Source organism: Uloborus diversus, chromosome 3 (genome assembly GCF_026930045.1).
Source record: "Uloborus diversus isolate 005 chromosome 3, Udiv.v.3.1, whole genome shotgun sequence".
In the NCBI taxonomy this organism is placed as follows: Eukaryota; Metazoa; Arthropoda; class Arachnida; order Araneae; family Uloboridae; genus Uloborus; species Uloborus diversus.
The window spans coordinates 128,083,624-128,102,888 of NC_072733.1; the positions used below are offsets into that span (position 1 = coordinate 128,083,624).

The window sequence follows — 19,265 nt, forward strand, 5'->3', positions numbered from 1 at the left end:
AGTGCCTATTGAGAAAGAGAAACATTCAGCAAAACTTCTCATTCTTAGAAACTAGAAAATATTTCACCCCCCCCCGCCCCCCTTAGCGTTCTTCAAATTTTCAGGAGGTATTTTGGTGGTCTTTCCTCTCTTTTTTTAGGGAGGGTCTCTTTCTAGGGGTTAATCAGTAATATTTAAGGGGGTGCGCCAACACTCTTGGGGGGGGGGGGGAGGTCTCTCCTACTGTTGTTGAACTTGCAAAAAATATGACTTCTCTTTTGGACATTCTCTGTAACAAAAAAAGGGCTTTATTTAGTTATCAATGATTTTTCACCCCCTTAAAATGTCCGCACTATCTCTTAAGTCCTTAGATATTATGGAGGAAAAATCGGCGCCCTTCAACTCAGCCTTCCCGTGCCCTTTTGACCACCCAGTCCGGCCCTGGCTGTCCGTCCGCAGAAATCCTCATCCCCTTTAAGTGATTTGTCCTCAGTCTGGTTATACCCAGACAGCCACATATTTCCAAACTACTTCCTGTAGATATCTAAGGGATAACAAGCTGGTCATTGACCTTATCCAACAGATATCTATAGCATATCCGAATATCCAAGAGAATATCCACCAGAGGTAAAAAGGTTGCAACGTCTGGATTCCAAGCGACGTCGAGATATCTCGATCTCCCTTGGATATGCTGGATATGCTGGAGATATGGAAGGGAGGTTTTGGTTAGCTCTTGGATATGCTATAGATATCTCTTTCATGTTCAAGTGATATTATATCCAGATAGCTCTAGGATATCATATAGTTATGAAATAGATATGCATTTTAAATCTCTTAGATGTATATGAGATATCAAAAGCGATGTTTTCTGGATTTGATGTAGTTTTAAATATACTTTAAAGCTGTAAGCAAATTTACAGGTCTAAAAATCGCATTTTTTGTATTAAAAAATAAATTATTTATAAATATCTTCATTTTCAAGGCCCAATGCAGTTATAACAGACCATTTAATGATAATATGTGTAAAAGTGTTGATATTTATAACTAACTCATCTGTTAATACAAAAAGTTATGATTTTTAAACCTGTAAATTTTCTTACAGCTTTAAAATATTAAACAAATTAGTAACATGTCTTTTACTGTATAATTCTTACGAAAAGTTTTAATTTCCATAATATTATAAACGATATCTTACTGTTCAAATAGTATGAAGTTGTAAAGATTTAGGGCTTTAGAAATCAAAGTTTTTTTAAACTTATGAATAAGTTATTTATAAATGTATACAATTTTACAGGCTCAATGCAGTCTAACAGCCATGTTACTGATAGTTATTTATAAATAACTTATTTATTAATACAAAAAATTGAGTTTTTATATCCGTCTTTCAAACTTTGTAGTAATTACTTACAGATTTCCTTTTTTTTTTCTTTCATACAAATTATGAGTTTTCCCTCATTTCTCCTCCAGTAATATAAAGAAAAAGTAATCATAACTGAAATAATAGCATTGTGACTGAATTTAGTTAATGTTTATTTTATTTTTTTTTAAAAAGGTCTTTTAGCATGAAATTCAAGATTTATGTCGAACAAAGCAATAAACAATGTTTGCTTTTATGCTAGACAGTTAAAAACGTACTAAAGCAAAATTAAAAAAAAAAAAACTTCAAAGTAAAAATTACCATCTCTTAATTTTATTTTGTTATTGATCTCTCTTTTTTCAATTATTATTTTCTTTTTTGGAAGTTCACATATTTGAGCATTGGTTTTTGCCACTTCAATTTAAAAAAAATTCCCTGCATTTTCCAGAGTTGTAAAAAAAAATATCAAAATTTCCTGTACTCTCCCTGCTTTTTCAGGTTTTTCTAACCCTGTATAATCAAATTATGTACATTGTGTTTGGAACTGTAATCTTGACTTCATTCCACTTTTTGAGAAGCTGAAAAATTATATCTTATGACAAATATTTTAGTGAAATTAATCTTTTTATTGAAAATTTAGAGAAACCCACAGAAATAGCTCAAAGATCTTTATTTACATACACAAAATCAAGTACTGTACATAAAAAAAATAATAGATTGGGAAGCATACTAGAAAAAGAATTTCAACTGTTAAACCATTAAGTTAGTTTTGCTAAAAAAGAACATAGTTATGTCAAAAACATACTATAACGATTGAAAAGAAATAATGCTAAATAATTGTTCACCTACAAATTTTATTATTACGAATTATTAAGCAAAACAAAGCATAAAATCACAGCTAAAATTCAAAATAATTAGAATGCAAATTAAACCAACGTATATAAAAAATATATGCCCTATAACATGAAGAAATAAACTAGTACAAATTAATACATAATACAAACTCAAAGTATTGAGCTCAGCGACCGCTTGCGTTCAAAACAGAACACAAGAAGCGAGAGAAATGGCGTGGCTGCTCGACTCTTAACTGATTAACAACGTTTTGTAAAATGTGGAGAGCACGAGGCCTCAAGCGTTTAAGATACAGTTAATTAACACTATGTCACACATTTCAATGCAATAAAAAATATTGTTTTTTAATAAAACATGAAAAATAAAACAATTTCATGCAGATGTCTGAATGTAAATAAATCCAACAATATCTATAAGTCAAATATCTAAGAGATATCTTGAAAAAGATATGTCCTAGACATTTGCTATGTAACATGGAGGTTATCGTATAGTTATCTACAGGATATCCAAATATCTATATCTGAAACATGTAAAAGTCTGGATATCTCTCAGATATGAAAAAAATCCAAATCCACGATTTGGATATACCCAGATGTCCAATGGATATCCGAATATCCATATCTGAAACATGTAACAATCTGGATATCTGGTAGATATTAGAAACTCCAAATCCATGACTTGGATATTCCTGGATGTCTGCCAGATAACTAAAATATCCAGCAGATATCTCGATATGTGGTGGATCTTTTTGGATGTCTAACAGATATTTGTGGTTGTCTGGGTAGTAGTCGATATAGCTCTGTCACAGTTCAAATGGAGTTTCTTTTCGCTTGTTGACCGATTAGTCTTCGGCCAAGCAACAGCGTTGGCGTCAACGATTGTTAGGGAGTTGGTTGAGGAGAATTACGGGATGCCTTTGCGAGCTCATCGGCCTTCTCGTTACCAAAAATATTTACATGAGCTGGTATCCATTGTAAAATGCAGGATCTTTGAGCAGCAATGATTTTGTTTGTGAGCTCAATGATCTGATGGCTAAGTTGACATTTGCCCTTCTGGATCGCCAGCAATGCTGATCTGCAAATCAGAGAAAATGATGATGCCTCTGGAACTCTGGTCCTCCCTAGAAAGATAAATCTCCAGAGCGCTTTTGATGGCGACGAGTTCGCATGTGTAGTTCGAGACGATTTTCCCAACAGGAATACCGTGGCATTCCTGCGCTCCCTATGGTCCGATGAAAAAGACTCCTGCTCCTCCTCTATCCAGATTAGAGTTGGAAGAGCAATCTGTGTACGCGATCGTCAGATCTTGAATTGAGGTCGTGAGTTTTTCAATGGTATGGTCGCCTTTTTCTTTGATTATTGCGGTGGGTTCTTTCTTGGTGCAAGGCCGTAAGAGATTTAAATCTATTTTGGTTTGGGGGAGAGGGCACAGGATGTTGTAAGGCTCTTTAGAAATTTTGAAAGTCTCATATTTGAGGTTGATATCATTCCTTATATCATGATCAAATTGGAGGTTCGAGGATCTCTTCAGCCTGCACTTTCCACTCCACACACCAAAGGTTCTACTTCAGATATGACGATCAGCAAGGGTTTGGATTTTGTTGGTAAATTTAATGGTTGTTAATTTTCTTCTGCTTTCCAAGTGGGCAAGGCCGCATTCTTTTCAATTTTTATGTTATTCGTTGAAGAAACAGCTCTAGTGATGATTTTAGAGGCTCTGTATTGAACATTGTCGATCTTTTCTTTAACAGTAGGCCTTGCCGATGCCCATATGGGTGCTGCGTATTCGAAAACAGGCCTGACGATAGAAGTGTAGGCTGCTGTGCCTCGAGAGTTTTTGGACTTGACCCCCAGGAAGAACCGCAAAGTCTTTTGAGGATGTTTAGCTTTTTCAGAGCTTTATTTGAAACGTTTTCAAGATGCTTAGAGAATCTTAACTCTGCATCTAGAATTAGTCCAAGATACTTGGGATTAGAAGTTTGTCTAATTTCTGAACCGAATAGCTTTTAAATAGGATGGAAGGAGCTTCTATTTTTCCTGTATGTTGAGAAAACACAAAAGTTTGTTTTGTCTGGATTAATTTTAACCTTAAGATGTTTGGACCAGATTTCAATGCCCTTCATACAGATATTATAAGAGCGCTCTTTGTGAGACTTCGAGATTTGGGTGGATGTGCCAGACTGCAATATCATCGGCATAACAGGCAATGTTTATTTCTTTACTGATGTGGAGGTCTATCGTATTCATGTACAGAAGAAAAAGAAGAGGGCTAAGTACGGAGCCTTAAGAAACTCCAGCGCAGGTATAATGAATGGTGGAGAAATCGCCATTAATCCTACTTTTTAAAGCTTCTTTTCCTAAGAAAATCATTGATCCAGATTAGAGTATTTGAAGTAATGCCTGTTTTGTGTAGGATGTTGATCAGTTTCTGCCTCCAGAGTCTGTCGAAAGCAGCCGAGAGATCAAGAAGAACCATGGTAGATTTCTTATGAGGTTTAGTTCTGGAAGCCGTCAATAATCGATTGGCAAAGATAGAAAAGCTAATCGACGGTGCTGTGATTGGCTTTATATGTGGTCTGGTATGAGTGCAAAATATTGTTCTCAGTGATCCAATTCATCAGTCTAGAATGAATGATGCGCTCCATAAGTTTGCACAGAATGCAGGTGAGCGAGATAGGTCATAATTTTGCGCAGTTACGTGCAGATTTTCCAGGTTTTAGGATGGGAACAATTACAAAATGGGAACAATGAATGAATATTAATAAATAAAAGAAATAACTCAGTTTTGACGGCAAAAAAAAAAAACGTACTGGCTCTTGAGCAGTAGTGATATTTGAGATAAATAATACATTATAATGCGTCATCAAATTTTGTTTGAATTGTAATAAGATGTAAATATCAGAAGTTAACTTTTAAATGTATCAATGGTATATATATATATATAGCTCAGAGTTGCTCTGAAAATTGGGAAAAATATTTAAATTTTCAAGAGTGATATTCTCTAGATTTTCACCTTACTACAGTTAGATATGGAATTAAACTACGTTCTTTAAACTTTGACTACAGATTTGGAGCTTCTCAAATGTGGTGTCCTGGCCCCTCCCCCCCCCTCAAAGAGGGACATTATTTGTGGACGACCCCAAAGCAGGGGGTAGGAGGGTAAGGGGGTGATTAGTGACCTTAAATTAAAAAGAAGAAAGGGAAGAGGAGACCTTCTCGCAGATCCTCGTAGGCTACGGTAGCACAGCTAATGTGGATGTGGAGTAAAAAAAAAATTCGTGATATTTTCGCGCGTGGATAGTTCATACTTTCCTCAATAGATGGTGCTGCTTTGTTGTTCCCGGATCTCATTTTGGCAACGTTTACAATTGCATTTCAGTCAATGTTATCGCAGCAGAAAACATGGCGTCTAAACTTAGGGATTATGTTATTTACTACAAAAAGAAAATGGAACGAAATACTGATGAAGACATAGTAAGTTTTATATTTTTTTCGAACTATTCTTATTTCATCTTAGGTTAGTTTGAATCGCTACGCCACTTTGCAATTCAGTTTTTTATTTCCTAGAAATGAATATTTATTTTTGAAAGTAGCTGTAGTTCAGAGAAAATATGCATTTAATCATGTTGTAAAAATTGTTTTTAAAAATCAGTGTAATTTTGTGTAATTGCATGAATTTTTTTGTTTTGAATTAATTGAAGAGGTTTAATGCAACGAAAAGTAGATTGCTTATTTTTGACCTATTTGAGAAAATGTTTGTCAATATCTAAAATTAAAATTTCACAGCTTCGATTAAAAAAAATAAATAAATAAATAAAAAAAAATAAAACGGAAAAAAAAAATTGAAAAAAAAAATCCCATAAATATCATTGATTTAAAAAAAAAATCCCAGAAATAGAATAGCCTATCGTATTACGCAACTGGAATAATTCTGTCCAGGTTGAACAGATGATCCCATTAATCAGATCCGAATTTGCATGTAATTTAAATTTCTTAACCTTGAATTTTGCAGTCATTGCATTTTGTTGATATTAAAATGTGACGGTGAAAAATGTTTTTAGTCCACGGTGATTGTCGTAAGGGGATTTGTTTTTATTCTGGATCTTTTCTGTGTGACGTCTTGAGCCGATAATTTGAGAATATATGTAAAATCAGCCAAAAAATAAATAAATAAATAAATAAATAAGTTAAATAAATAAAAAAAAAGTTGGACATTTCTGTCAAAAATAAGTTTGAATTGAAAAACATGTTTTTAATGTTTTAGTTTTTCTAATTTTTGAATGTTTTGTCTTATATGAGGGAATAATTATTTATTTTTTATGCTTATAAATATTTTGTTTGCTTATAAATTCCTATGCTATCATGATATTTAAATGTTTTGTCAATACTATCCTCTTATTTATGTGTTTTCTTATTTATTAAGAAAGCCCATGTTATTTGTCAGATTTTTTTTCTTTGAATGACGCCGATAGGCCCGTCATTTCCAGGGGGTTGGGAGAGAGGGCAGCTGCTCCCCCTGGTTTTGAGAAATTAATGTTTTTATGTAAATGGGTTTGGGTTTTGTTTTTCGATATTTTCAACGTTAAAAATAAAGTTGGAACAGTCTCCCAGGCCCGTCATTATAGGGGGTCGGGGAGGAGGGTCGATCCCCCCCCCCCCGCGTTGAAAAAATGTTTTGCGCATAAATGCTCGTGGTTTTCATTGTTTTTCAATAAAATTTGCATTGCTTGCTCATTCTCCGGTGTAAAAGTTTCAAATGACGGACCTGCATTTCTCCCAGTCCCCCTTCCCCTCGGAAAAATTTTAAATGACTGCCCTGCGCCCCGATTTCAGATTTTTGGGAAGAATAAATTCTCAATTTACCGAAAAAAACTCCAAATTTTACAAAATAATGATATTTTTAAAAAATCTGCACTATCACCAAATTTGCCGAATCGTCAGACAAAATTAGCATACTAAGGAAATATTTCTGGAGGTCGTTGTGACCTTCCATCGTGGCGGGGCGCCCGTGTCCGGAGCACGTGTGTGTTAATCGCATCGAGGAGTCATTGAGCGGGGGGCTGGGGGAGGCTTCCCCCTTCCCGGCGTTAGACATAGACTTATGAGGATATAACCGTATCGATTAGTCCACAATTGCCGATTGTTCATAATCGGTCAACTTTTTCCGATTAATTGAATTTTTTTTAGCATGTTAGTGTGACGTAGGATAAAGGTTGATTTTGAATGGGGAAGGGGGTTTCTTGAAATTGGGCGAGTTTGTGATGGGCGGGGGACAGGGGCGGCATTTCAGCATTTCATTTGGGGGGTCGAGTTTCCTAAGTATTAATTACCTCAGTATGGAACAAAACACATATTGGCAAACAGCAAGTAATCATGATATGGGTTTAGAATTAATAAAAATTAGTGTTCAAAAACAATTTAAATTTTTGTGACAAATTTTGTAATTTATTTTGTAATGTGTTATCATACAAAGTATCTGGATACTACAGTTTTCATCTTTTAATAAAGTTTTGATGCCTGATCTTTAAAATACGGAAGAACAGGAAATCTGGTTACTAATTTTCTACTAGCTGATCTGATTGGAATAGTTAAAAAATAATTAAAACGAAGTTACGTATGAAAACATACGTTTCACATCTTGCTCGTCAAAATCACCCTGATAACTTTAAAAATTGTTATGGTCTTCATTTTTCATCATTGAACAGTCTAGTCTAGTCTCTAAACAATTCTTCTTGCCTAATGATATAAATTTTACTCATAATTGAAACATTTTATTTTTTGTTTTCAATAATCCAACCCAGATAACAGGGAGCTAACAATACAGGAAAATATTTATCATAAAATCTTGTGCTAATTTTATTAGAAACTGATTCTGTTTTATACAATATTTTAAATAAATATGCATTTTGGTCACCTCTTCCCAAGTCATTTGAATATTTTTTGCGTTTTTAAAAAATTATCTTGGAGTAAGAATTTTGTTGAAATGATCCACACACTTGGATGAAATGTACATCTGCGTGAAATTTATTAATAGTTTCAATTATACACTGTAAAAAAATTCCGAAACGTTGCTGGTTATTTCCGTGGAACGTCTCGGGATTTCACACGTTTTCACCTATTTCCCTGTAAAAACAAGTATCATCACAAAAAAGTTTCCTGAATCGCTACTAGTTTCACGCGTGTAGACTTTTCACTGTTGTGGAAAATATATTTAGCAACCAGTTTAAAGATTGAATGAGCGTGTTTATTAAGTGTATCGGCCTAAGGTTGCTTACGGCTTGCCCAGATTGACTAAGCTCCCAATGAGAGCGAAAATGTCAATGGATAGCTACAGCTTTGCAAGGCAGGAATTGCAGCAGGCAAGAGATATGCTTGGTTCCTTCTTGCATAGCCGTGGTCGTTCCGATTTTTATGGAGCCTTCTTGGTAAATTAGGAAGGTTCTAATTAACTACAATAAACCTACTTAATTTTTCTAGAAGATTCGAGAGACATGACTGGCTTTAACAGGGGAGATTTCGCACATCTTCATAAAGTTTCAATGTTAATTTCAGAAAGGTTACTGACTTTTAGCGGAAAGCGTTCCTGATTTTTCCAAGATATGTCACTGGAAGAAATTGGGCACGTCAGCTGCCCATTATTTTCCAGAAACGTTTCTGAATCGTTTTTACAGTACAGTCTTCAACATTCCAAAAATTAATTTTAGCTGATCGAAGATGTTTTGATAGAGTAAGGCATTGTTCAAAAGCGAATAAGCATTCAAACGAAGACGTGTTAAAGGATAGTAACTTTTTCACTATCGAAAAAGTCGTTTTCCAAAATCACTGTTTTGAAATTATCGAGGAGGGTCTTTAAATTTTAAAAGACCATCTTCACTGTAAAAACGATTCAGAAACGTTCCTAGAAAAATAATAGGCAGCTGATGTGCCCAATATCTTCCAGTATCATATCTTGGAAAAAATCAGGAACGTTTTCCGCTAAAGGTCAGTAACCTCTCTGAAATTAACCTTGAAACTTTCTGAACAAGTGCGGAATCTCCCCTGTTAAAGTCAGTCATATCTCCAGAACCTTCTAGAAAAATTAAGTAGGTTTAGTGTAATTGATTAGAACCTTCCTGATTTACCAAGAAGGCTACATAAAAATCAGAACAACCACAGCCAAAGTTATGCAAGAAGTAACCAAGCATATCTCTTGCCTGCAATTCTTGTCTTGCAAAGCTGTAGCTATCCATTGACTTTTTCGCTCTCATTTGGAGCTTAGTCAACCTGGACAGGTCGTAAGCAACCTCAGGCCGATACACTTAATTAACACGCTCATTCAATCTTTAAACTGGTTGCTTAATATATTTTCCCCAGTAGTGAAAAGTCTGCACGCGTGCAACTTGTAGCGATTCAGGGAACTTTTTTGAGAAGATACTTGTTTTTACGGGGAAATAGGTGAAAACGTGTGAAATCCCGAGACGTTCCACGGAAATAACCAGTAACGTTTCGGAATTTTTTTACGGTGTTGTGTTGTCTCTTGAAGACCCTCTTGTGTCACTTCGAGATTGCATATTCAAAGAGCCCGCAGGAAAGATATTTGTTGATATGAGATATTTTTTTCAACATTAGTATGTATTTTTAAGAAGTATAATATGAAATCATACTATGCATTGAGTAGCTGAAATGTGTTTCTGGAAAAAGAAAATGGTGATGAACACTCATTAAATAGACACACTTACAATATGAGCGTAACAATGAATGTAAGATACCAAAACATTTTCTAGTGAAAATCATGCAGCGGCACCACTGCACGGGCCTCATAATCATAATTGCACAGAGCACACAAGAATGAAATATTTAGCCTATATGAGGAAATTACGTCTTTAGTTAAAATTAACCGTGATTCTTCATCAGTTTTTTCTGTTCTGAAAAGGCCGGTAAAGGATTGATAATAAATCATATCTAAAGAAATCATTCAAAAAACGGAAAACACTTGCTCATGTTTGGAAATGGGTCAAATTTCATCAATAATTATGGAGAACCAGTAAGATTCTATTTTTATGAACATTGTTTTGCGGTTTACATAAATTGAAGTTGCTCATTTTTTATCACTTCTCTCAAAAGATTTGGGGGTGCGACCACCCCCTCTTGACCCCCCTATTTGCCGCCCCTGGCGGGGGAGTAACATGTGCAACACCAAGCATTTTTTTGTTTTTTATGCAATTGGCGTGACATGTGACAGAAGGGTTGAAAGGAGTGAGGTGAAGTGTGACACTTTGACGAAAGGAAGGGCGGGGGGCACAAGTTTCATTAAAATGCGATACTTATGGACTGCCCCAGAAAATAAAAATCCTGGATTAAATGGTTATTAAAACTATAAATAAGCAACGACATTTACTGATCACAGAATACACTTGATATTTGAACTTTCATGTCTAGTTGACAGAATGTAATTTTATTGAAAAATAGTAAGAAAACTGTTAGTACCGAATTAGAACTAAAATTTGAGGTATTAAAAATATATTAATGAGAATGAAGAAAAAAAAATAATCACATACAAAATGGACTTCTCAGCCAGTTCTAAAAAGTTGAAATGTAAAATAAAACCTGATAGAGAAATTTTAGTATTTGACATCATTAAAACTAATCGGCTGCCGGTGATCTTTCGATTAACGGATAATAGGCCAATTTGCATATTAGTGTATCTCTAATGTATATGTATTTCACATTTAAGTGCTAACTGACCTGAAGTTCTTTCATCATTAAGTGCGGTAGACTCGTTTTACGCGGGGATAACGTTGGTTCAACGAAAATGCCGCGTAAATTAAGACTATTTAAGAAGGGGTGCCTACCCGGGGCCTACGCGATCCTTCTTGGAGTGGGCCTGGAACAGGGTAGAAGCGAAAAACCACTAAGCGATGGTTGCTTTTCGCCGAACTTGATGTTCTCGTATAGTTTGCTCAAGTGTTTGTGATTTTTTTGTATTTACGTTTGCGTTTCATTAACTCTTATTTATAATTTAATCATGATCGATGCATATTTATTTCTTAGGAATTAAAACTACATTTTGCGATAAAAATTGCTATCAAGAAGTTAAATTAAAAGCACTTACTTAAAAATTATTTTTCATTTATATTCCTAAGCAGAAAGTGACTGAAGGCAATAAACAAAAATAGTTTTAGTTAATAAAAACTGCTAGAGCAACGTCAGCCATCTGATTTTTTTCAAAATCAGTGTTTACCAAGAAACACCACGTGCGGAACACACTTTTTTTTTTTTTTTTTTTGCTTTTCTTTCTATTTTATGGGTTAGATCTTTATATCGTCTCTTCTAAACTGAGAATAATTAAATTGTATCTGTTAGTAACCATAGCTTGTTTTGAAGATTATTGCTGGGATGCACTAATGAAATCTAACTTCCTTTTTTTTTTTTTTTTGCCTTTCCTTAATTTATCATTAATATTTTTCAGTTTCGAATAATTGTTAAAAAATATGTTAATGAAAACATGAATTTTTTGCTGTGTTCTTCCTTTGTTCTGTTGCATGTTTCACATATTGCTGTAATGTCTAACTCAGTATGATTTTGTTGATTTGATGTCATCCAGTATGATTTTTTCAACATTGTCCTTATATTTTCTAAGTGGAGAATTTTCATCGCTTGATAAAATAAATTGAAAAAAATTTGAAATTTGCTACAAATATTTTCACAATTTCTGAATCTGGATAAGTCAGTTTATCCATATCAAGCAAATATTCTTTTGTCATTGAATTTGTTATTTCAAATAACTCCTTTGGGCCTGCTAATAAGTTTAACCTTGATGCGAAATGACATTACATTGCAGTGATTGAACACTGTTTTGTAAATGATGTTTTAATTTACTAAGAGTGTATCCAGAAAGGTAAATATAGAGAGGTATTAAATCTTCTTCAGTCGTGTCGCAGAATTCAACACCTTTTCTTCAATCAAGTCTATTGGTGTTTCTTTTTCAGAAAACTCACGCAAAAGTTCTTTCAAATGAAAATCGCCATTCTTTTGAATGCAATTTCAGTAAGCTGTTCTCTTTTTTTTTTTTTTTTTCAACTTGCAAAACTTACTCTACAGAAATACTTTAGTTTACACCACACAACTGGCGATATTGACGAAATCCGCGTTCCAAAAGTCAGTTTGGTACTTCCTTTGTAACTAACCCTTTTCCATTCACTGTGACCCATTCTTTACCTTTTCCCGAAAAAATCAATCTCTCATCTGAAATAAGCTTAAAAGGTTTCCATTGTCATTCAATTGTTCATAGTCTTTGTGAGGATTTTTCACATTCATAATTCTAAACCATTTGTTAATTATTTGTATGAATTCTATCGTTCTTTTATATTCAGAGTCATTTTACCTTTTGAAAGCTTGAGCATTTGTCACGTCAAAAACTTTTAAACATAAACATACATTTTGATGCTCAACATTGCTTGGGTTAAATGATATTATCGTCAACTTTGAAGCACGCTTAATCACATATTTAGAATCTTCTGTGTTTAGTTTTCTCAGATGAACTAAGAGTATGATTAACCCAGCTAGAAACTCACATCAATATCCCGGGACTTAATTCTGTTTTCGCAACCCAAGAGAAAAAATGGGAAGGAGAAATTTAAAATAAAATTTCACAATTCAAAATGTCGAAACGCGTGCGATGAGTTATCAACGCAGAAACAAATTTTCCCCCCATCGCTTAGCCCAGGGGTCGAATGGCGGCGGTGACACTTGTTTCAGGTCCGCCACTGAAATTTTAGGGGGATTGTTTCAAGGGGTATTTTTCTCTTTTGTGAGAGAGGGGGGTGTTGGTGGTATTTAGGGGGGGGGGAGGAGTGACCTTGCTCTTAGTTGAGATGGGCATCCTAGAGAAAAAAAAACCTTTACTATACATTTATCTATCACTAAAATGAACTTAATGTGTGATTATTTCGATACATATCGCCAACGGGCTAAAAAAACATGAAAAGTTGTATAGTATAAAATAGCTGGTTATGAGCGAGTCTGTTGGCATTCATTAATCCTTTTTCGCTGAATTTCTTTGTAAGGCATTAAAGCATGCGTGATTTCTCGCGCTATTTCTATAACGAGATCATCCTTCACTTACGAATCATAAAGATCATTTGCACTTATCAAGAAATGGCTCAAAATGTTCAATATGAAAGTATTTGACTCTGTATCATTGTTGGTATCCTCGTTCGTTTTGTCTTCCTCTGTCTCTTCTTCAGTGAGCTCGGACTTGTATATCAGTCCAATAACTTTAGTTCCAGAACTCTCACAAAAAAAGTCCTTTGTGATCCAAGCTCGCTCAATCTCGCCAAAACACGGTTCATTGCATGTTATCAGTCATGTGCCTCATATCCGTATCCGTGGATATCCGAGAGAAATAAAAATCTGTATCCGTTTTGCGTTTGGCGGATCTCACGCGGTTCTTTTAGTCCTAAATTTTTTCCCCATTTTAAATTCTACATATGGGTAACGATGAAATACTATTAAATTCCATTTAAATTAGTTTTTGTTTCTTATGCAAACTATGAGGTACCATTTTAAGCAATTAGTCATGTTTTATTGATTTGGTGACTGTATTCCTAAATGTAGATTTTGTGGTCAATCTTCAAAAAAAGTGAGAAATTCTGTTTACCCTTTTGTAAAGATGTTCCTGGCTGTGTAATTTCGTTAGTAGGGACGAATAGGACAACGTTGAATAAATACCGAGATAAAATCAAGGTGTCGGAGTCATACTAATTTTCGGTTAAAGGAGTCTGAATCGAAGGTTGGTTCCAAAATTCTCGGAGTTCGTAGCCGGAGTCAGTCATTTTTATTCCGACTCCGCAGCCCTGCATAAAATTTGAAATTTCTAGCTTGCTCAGTAGGTGTAGCAGCACAATTTTTCGTATTTTATTTCGGCATAAAGGCAGCGTTGTTCCATTCCTCCCGTTGTACCATGCTGTTCCATTTCTCATTCTGTCCCATACCTACCGACTCTCCCCTACTCTTCTTAGAACTTCTTTTAAGAATAAATCATTTTTTTTACTATGCGTTTCCCGAAGATACATTTTTTAAAAAGAAGTTGTGACTTCATCTTTGCAGGAATAACAAATTTTACACTTGGACCGGGATTAAATTGGGTAAAACTGTTGAGACACGAATAACCCGCATCCACGGATCTACATTAATAACGATCCAGCCCATCACTATGCGTCAGCCATCTCAGTAGTTCCGATTTTGAATTAGGGGACAATTTTCTGTTTGCAATGTCGCTTCCTCGTAAAATCAAGACTTATTCACGTAAAACAAAATCAAGTCGTCAAATCTTAAACCGTGTATAATCAAATCCGCGTAAAATGAAAGTCTACTGTAATTCAAAAATTTTAATTCATTATTTGAGCTAATTGAAAAATGAACTAACAGCTACGCAGTATTTCTCCTGCTGAGTTAGTAATTGGCATAATGAGAGCTTTTGATAATCGAGATCTCGGGTATCGATTAGTTCTGATAATCTAGTGATTGACAATCGAAATCTTTCGAATCGAGAACTCAAGCGTTTGACTTCTCGAAATGTTTCGAATTGGGGCCTCGAGGTGTTTGAATCGAGATCTCGAGATGTTTGAATAGAGTTCTCGAGTAGCTGATTTTCTGAACTTTAGGGGCGTTGTTGCGAGGGTTTTCAAAAATCATTTTCGGGGGAAGAGGGGCTTTTGTTCTAGGAGGATGCTCCGTAATATTTGAGAGGGTGCGCCATTGCCCTTGGGGGGGGGGGGGGGGAGTGGCACCCCATGTCTTCTACAGCAATTGAATTCTCGAGTTTCAGCAGGAATGCGCACGAGTGTGTGAATTCACGCAGGTCAGTGATACTGTTAACAATGTCACTTCCTCTAAATATCTAGAAGTCCTTCATCTTCAAATAATTCAGTCTCTTGCGTGTTATTTTTGGATGAATCCTTGTGTGTGTGTGTGTGTGTGTGTGTTTCTTTTGTATTGTATGCATTATTTTTTTCTTTTATTTATAACTACTTGCATTTTCTTTCCGAGAGACGATACTTTTCTAACATTAACATCATTTATCTCTTGAGCAGAAGAGGTTAGGGTTTGCTTTTTATTAGCCCTTTGGTTTGAAATTTACGATAAACTTGACTAAATTTGATTTTGTGGGTTTCTCTTGTTTGTTTTCGCTTTCTTTTCAAATTTCTTTACAATTACAAATATCTGAAACTATGTTTAAATTGATTATGCTATGAAAATTTTCAAGGCACTATATAATTTCTAAACATTGTCTTGCCAAATATAAAGCCAAATAGGGCAATTCCACGTCAAATAAATAAAAAAAAGTTTTTGACCTCACCATCACCGATTTTAAAGACAATTGGTGTTAATGACACATATGTACAAGGCTGATAAAAAACTAAAAAAGTACGAAAAAAACGAAATGTTCTGGCATACATATGACTAACTTCTCTCCTAATTATAGTAGAATAAAAATTCAAAAACCGTAGTAAAGCCAAAGATACAGCTTTCTATTGATATAAAACATTACTTTTTTACGACAAATTTAAGTTTCACCGTGACTTTTGACCTTGAATATCTCAAAACATTCCCCCTAAGAATTTCTTCAAAAAAAATATTTTATAGCTCTAACAAAATTCTTCCAATACACCAAAACGCAGGTTGGGACCGCAATGGCAAGGGACTGCAAAAAAAAAAAAAAAAAAAAAAAAAAACAGGAATGTTTACATATTTTTGTTAGATGTTTTACATTATTTTCTGTCCTAATATTATTGTTTTAATGTTTTGGGTGCATTCTTCATAAAGTATGCATATTTTGACAAATAGATTTCTTAAATAAGAGCTAGAAAATGACATTTTATTTGATAACCGTTATTTTTATTTGTAATTAGCAACAGATCTTGGAAATAAAAACAGCAAATTTTAGCCTATGACAAAGCTTCCCTTATTATGGCAGTTTTGTTTGTACTTCATAAATAATGCATTCAAAAATTGAAACAATAATAATATGACAGAAATAATGTGAAACATTTAACAAAAATTTAATTGACTCTCGAAAACTCTCAAGGGACCGGCTACTAGCTTCGAGTTATCAATAGTTCGAGCTACGGGAAGCTGTATGTAAATATGCCTGATTTCTTTTGCAGTACCCTGACATTGCGGCCCCAGCCTAAGTTTTAGAAAACTAGAGTTAGAGCTATAATATGTATATTTTTTAAAAAAATCTAAGGGGACGTTGTTTTGAGACATTCAAGGCCACGGTGAATTGAACCATGGTGAACACTTGAAAACGTTCACACCGTTGACACACGGTGAACCTTGAAACAAACCTGTTGTGCGAAAGCCATGTTTTATAATAATAGAAAGCTCTGTTTTTTAAGTTTACAATGGTTTTTGATTTTTTGTTCTAGGTGCTATGATTACTATATAGAAGTTAGTCATTTGCATGTCACAACTTTCAGTGTTTTTCTCACTTTTTAAGTTTTTAACAGCCCTGTATTTCGTAAAGTTTTGAAGCAGAGTTCTGAAAATTGGCAGGACTACTTATCTTGTCATATGTGTCCTTCACATGAAATTTCATTAAAATCGGAAATTGTGAAGAGGTCAAGAAGGTGACTGACCTAACGTATGGAATTCCACAATGTAAAACATGTGAACATTCCTGATTTTTTTCAGTACCTTGCCATTGCGATCCCAGTCTAAGTTTTGGTGCAGTCGAAGAATAGTGTCAGAGCTGTAAAATATATATTTTCAAGAAATTTTAAGGAGGCATGTTTTGAGATATTCAAGGTCCAAAGTCACGTCGAATGTACTTGAAATTTAAACCTGTCTTAAGAAAGTCATGTTTTATATCAATAGAAAGCTCTATTCTTTAGCTTTACAATGGTTTTTGAACTTTTATTCTACTTTAATTAAGAGAAAAGTTAGTTATTTGAATGTCACAACTTTTCGTTTCTTTCGTACTTTTTCAGTTTAACAGCCCTGTATTTCGTAAAATTTTTAAAGTAGAATTCTAAAAATTGGCAGGATTAGTTATCTTGTCAGATGTGTCCCTCACACCAAATTTCGTTAAAATAGGAATCAAGAAGGTGATTGATCTGACATGGAATTGCCCGATAGCGAGGCAAGAGAACAAACCAATATTGGTGACAATAAATTACCATTTGTTATGCTACCAAGAAAGTTTTTGTCAAAATTTAGTACAGTTGAGACAAATAATAAAAAAAGAAATCATTAAGCCTTTCTGCAATTGATGGTTGGAATAAATTAATCGCATTCAAAATTCCATTGAAATTAACTTTCACAAAAGGGAAATTGTGATCAGGGAAAGGGAAAAATAAAAACATGGTGCACGAAAACCACGTTCCGCTACTTTTGTTTATTGATATTTTATTAGCTCGTGCTTTTGAAGCCAAATTTTCACATCAATAGTTTGATTTTGGTTCTGTATCACGGAAAAAAGAAATTTATCTTTAAAATATAAGTAGATATTTAATGAGTTTAATTGCAAATTATTTAATTGAAACAATGTATATGTTATTTTCAGCTAATACCGCAAATACTGGTATTACAAAATTGCTCGAAATACCGGTATTGCAATCAATAGTCACTAGCATCTAAATTTATGAAAGGGTATACCTGAAAATTCATTAACTATTCTTTGTTATTAGTAATAGCCACTTCATCCAGAATTTTTATGAAAACTATAACACAATTTCAGGGCACTAAATTAAAGGAATAGTGCGGATAAAAGTATTGACAAATGAGAGCTGGTGACGAAATTTAATCAAAAAGCTTTTTGCATGTCATTCCGAAGCATGTTAAAAAAAGTCTTTCTTTTTCTATAATGATGCCAATACCAAAGTAATTACCCCTTTTTAAAGTTAATTTAATAACCAAAAAGCATTTTATGATTTATTTTTTTTACAAACTTATTTTTCGATTTTCGAAACATAGCCGGTTAAAAACGGAAGTCTACAGTATTAGTATTTTTTAGCTTTATATTTAATTTTCCGAAGTGGGCTAGATAAAATAAGCATGTGTCAGGTTTTAAAGGAATCCTCCCCCCCCCCCTTAAGAGTACAAATAGTTTTCTATCCCTGTGACAGGACTCTGGAAGAGGAGAGAAAGTGACCGGCTCCGACTCCGCAAGCACTGGCAGAGATGCAGAATTTAGAGGAAATTTTCCGACTCTTGGAACTTTAAACCTTCAACTCCCGACTCTTTTACCCCAAAAATGAGTCCGACTCCGCAGCCCTGCTCTGTGATGATGTGTCAGAACGTTTAAAAATTGTAGACGGGAGGGGAGAGATAGCAGATAGGGTTCAAAACCAGAGATTGTTACCTTAATCTACACCCAAGAACTTTGGTTTTGTCAGAGCAAGACATCCTCATGCATGACAATTTTCTTTCAGAGGAGAGAATTTTGCACCTAAACTAAAAAAAAGGGGAGTAAGGAAATTTTGCAATACACTCCCGATTTTCCTTATAAAAAAGGGGGGGGGGGTGCTGTTCTTAACAAAAACGAAGCATATGCTCAAAATTTTGGTGTTTCTTATAAAGAACTTGATAATTGCTGTTTCTAATATTTTATTGAAACAGTGTCCTATTTTCTTTCTTTTTTTAATCTCCACTCCGACCCTTGCTTTCGTACAAAAATCTTATAAAACGATGGCATAAAAAAAAATGCTTATCGCGTTTACTGTTCTCCCCATTTCCTGCGAATGCGATGTTTTCCCCGTATTCCACCGAGCACCAGCAATGCCGAGAGGCGCACTATAATTCTCTTCACGATTGTGAGGCGTGATGAAGTTGAAAATTTTAATCAATAATATACTTTCAGCGATATGACCAACTTAGAGCTAGTATTTTTCCAATTTAAGTATGATTTAGTTTTATAATTGAAGACAGCTTATTTATTCGGCTTCAAAAAAAAAAAACAAAAAAAAAAAAAAGCGCATCAAATAACAGAAAAGGTTAGCCGTATTAGTTATTCCAAAGAGAATATGAACTGAATAGTTTGCATTAAAATGTAGCGGTAGCAGCTGCATATCGATTATAAGCGGATATTTTTCCTG

General features: G+C 34.4%; 1 protein-coding gene across 2 annotated transcripts in view; it reads left to right on the plus strand.

Annotated features, from left to right (window-relative positions):
- Positions 1 to 5,571: 5,571 nt before the first annotated feature.
- Positions 5,572 to 19,265, plus strand: part of LOC129218456 (transcription elongation factor B polypeptide 3-like) — a 192,101-nt gene continuing 178,407 nt past the window's right edge. Inside the window, exon 1 of one of the 2 annotated variants that reach the window (XM_054852731.1) lies at positions 5,572 to 5,661. In XM_054852731.1, the coding sequence (XP_054708706.1) occupies positions 5,590 to 5,661 (72 nt within the window). In that variant the 5' untranslated portion in view covers positions 5,572 to 5,589. The remainder of the gene's footprint in view (positions 5,662 to 19,265) is intronic. The other variant, XM_054852732.1, reaches the window with a different exon arrangement.